The following is a 2,638-nucleotide window of genomic DNA, read 5'->3' on the forward strand; positions in this document are numbered from 1 at the left end:
GCAACAGGTATTGCAGTGGTGAACAAACACCTATTTTGGGGTGAATTCCTCTGTCACTCATTGCTTACCTGTTCCTTGTTGTGTCTCAGCTACAAGAAATAACTTCAGGCAGAAGAACCAGCTCAGTTTGGCTCATGTGTTTGCAAAACTGTTGAACCTGATGACCTCCAAGGTCTTTTCCAACTCTGTGAGTCTCTGATTGTTTAACCAGTGAATGGAGTAAAGAAATAGTGTTGGTCCTATGTAACTTAGCATTTGAAGTAGATAATCCCTTTGCTCTACTGCACCACAACGTGGGTATTACTGTGTGCAAAACACAGAACTACTGTGGGGAGAGGCTTAGAAAAATGAGACAGACTTTTCCTTTCTAATTAGCTGAGAATTTTTATGTCTGGAAGCCTTCAAAGCACATCCAGCTGGGAGCAGAGAGTCCTGGATGCATTGTCTCCCCACCACCACCACCAACCTTCCCTGGCTACAAAACGCTCCATGTCAGTGCTGGTTTTTGCAGATGACAACACCAATTTGTTTCCAGATGGGCTGAGGATATCCCTAGGGATGGGGGTTCCAGCAGAAATCTTCCTTTGGGCTTTATCTCCCTAAATGCTGTTGGAAAATTCCTTTCCAATGCTGACCTCTGCAGGCAAGGAGCTGCCTGGGACCAGCTGCCTCCAGGCAGCACTCACCTAAATAATGCATAAACCAGGTGGTTTGTGCATTATCGTTGGCTGTGGGTAGGGGTAGTCTTTTAATAATGCATCCAAATGGGCATTTCTCTCTTTGTTAGCAAACGGAGAGGATTTCAGGGAGGGAAATACTGGGAAATCCTTGTTTGGTGGAGCTGCAAACTCCTCTATAGATTTTGCAATTTGCTGGTTGGACAAAGTGCTGTGAAATCAGGGGATGGAGGATATGAATGAGACTGTGGAATTTCACACTATAGAGCTATAAACTGGGAGGCAAAGCCCTGCCTGGGCTCCCTTGGCAGGGAAATGGAACAGGGTGATCTTGAAGGTCTTTTCTAGCCCAAACCAGTTGGTGATTGTATACACAACAAACCCTTCCTTCACCTGCAGTTTTGCCCCTGAGCCCAGCCTCTAATTAAGGTCTAATTAACTGCACCCTGAGGCCAGGAGGGCTCCCAGCCCTGATGTGGGAGGGGGTTATATGTGCTGGGTCACTGGGAGATGGGAATGGGGGTCCCAGAACCAGTTGTTGGGTCCTGGTCCATTCACTTCCTCAGCCCCAGAGGCTCCTCCACTGCATCCCCAGCCCTGGAGATCCCTTCCCTGCATCCCCCCTCATCCCCAGAGCCCCCTCAGGACAGTTCCCTGTGGAAAACTTGGAGAAGGCAGGTACAAACAAAAGAGTCAGTGGCAGATTTGGCTGAAGGCTTTAATGTACCCACTGTCTGGGGGTCCCAGGTGTGGGGCTGTGTCGTGGGACAGGGTGAGCATCCTTCCCTCTGGGGTCTGTGAGGGGTGAGAGAGAGCCAGGGGAGCCTTTCCCTGCACCCTGGGTCAGCTGAGCTCTGGGAGGATCCATGCTGGGTGCTCAGACCCTTGAAGGATGCTGAGGAAGAGACATCAGAGGAACCTGGAGACCTACAGAGTGTGGAGACGTGTTCCACACCCGGGAAGGATGTCACACCCCAAAGGACACCGAGGAAGAGACATCAGAGGGATCCAAAGCTCTGCAAGGCATCAGAGGGACCCAGAGCCCTGCAGTGCTTGGGCACAAGTTTGATGGGAGCTCTGGGGCTCAGGGCACGACGCCTGGCAGAGCTCCATCCTAGAGCTTGAGCGCCGTGACACGGGGGATGTGGAAGGGACAGGTCTCCTCTGAGCCCGTAGAGCTGCACAGGAGAAGAAGAGAACATGGAGGGGTGAAGAAGGAGCCCATATCTCCTCTCCATCCCTGGCAACACACCTGCCCACCCTGAACCTGCTGCTTACATGAGGCGGTTGCGGATGGGACGGAAGTGTTTGGTGAGTCTGATGGCGAAGATGATGTTGGGGATGAGAAAGAAGGTGCAGCATCCCAGGCTGAACCAGAAAGCATTCTGCAAGGAGAGAGAGCAGAGGGGTCCCCACTGAGCCACAGCCCCAGGCTCTGGAGAGGGCCCTGGGAAGCCTTTCTGCACTGTGTAGGTCCCCATGGGATCCCCCCAGGGGGATGGGGACAGGAGCTTTACCCAGGGATCAGCGATGCGGTCGCACAGGATCACTCGCCCGTTGTCCAGGGCTGTGGCCAGTGGCTGGCACGAAGCCACATCCTCCCTCAGCTGGAACAAGATGTGGAAATAAGGTATAAAACCCCTTCTGGCTCAGGGGGATGTGTTTTTCTGCCTTGGCTTGGGGCTTGCATGCAGCATCCCCAGCGGGTTCTGTCCCCAGAGAACACCCCTGGGGTGGAGAGGAGCACTCACCGTCTGCCCGACCCAGTTCAGGTACTGTGTGAAGTATCTCAGCTCCTTCCTCGTGAAGCAGCCAAGCTCCTGGGCAGAGGGGAGGGACCATGGAGGGCGAGCACTGTGCCCCCCAGCCTGGCTCCAGCCCTGCTCCAACCAGCTCTGGGCTACTGTCAGGCTTGGAAACGAGGGCTGGAGGCTTCAGGTACCCCTTCCCCTCCTGCAGCT

The 2,638-nt window shown here is 53.8% G+C and overlaps 1 protein-coding gene across 1 annotated transcript in view; it reads right to left on the minus strand.

The window, feature by feature from the left end:
• Positions 1 to 1,791: 1,791 nt before the first annotated feature.
• The window catches only part of PROM2 (prominin 2), a gene marked incomplete at its 5' end in the record, with an annotated part of 4,220 nt that continues 3,373 nt past the window's right edge, over positions 1,792 to 2,638 (minus strand). Inside the window, 4 exon segments of the mRNA XM_009071792.1 lie at positions 1,792 to 1,855; positions 1,956 to 2,062; positions 2,195 to 2,284; positions 2,429 to 2,497. Of these exon segments, the coding sequence (XP_009070040.1) occupies positions 1,792 to 1,855; positions 1,956 to 2,062; positions 2,195 to 2,284; positions 2,429 to 2,497 (330 nt within the window).

This window comes from Acanthisitta chloris, unplaced genomic scaffold, assembly GCF_000695815.1.
Source record: "Acanthisitta chloris isolate BGI_N310 unplaced genomic scaffold, ASM69581v1 scaffold14313, whole genome shotgun sequence".
Taxonomy (NCBI): Eukaryota; Metazoa; Chordata; class Aves; order Passeriformes; family Acanthisittidae; genus Acanthisitta; species Acanthisitta chloris.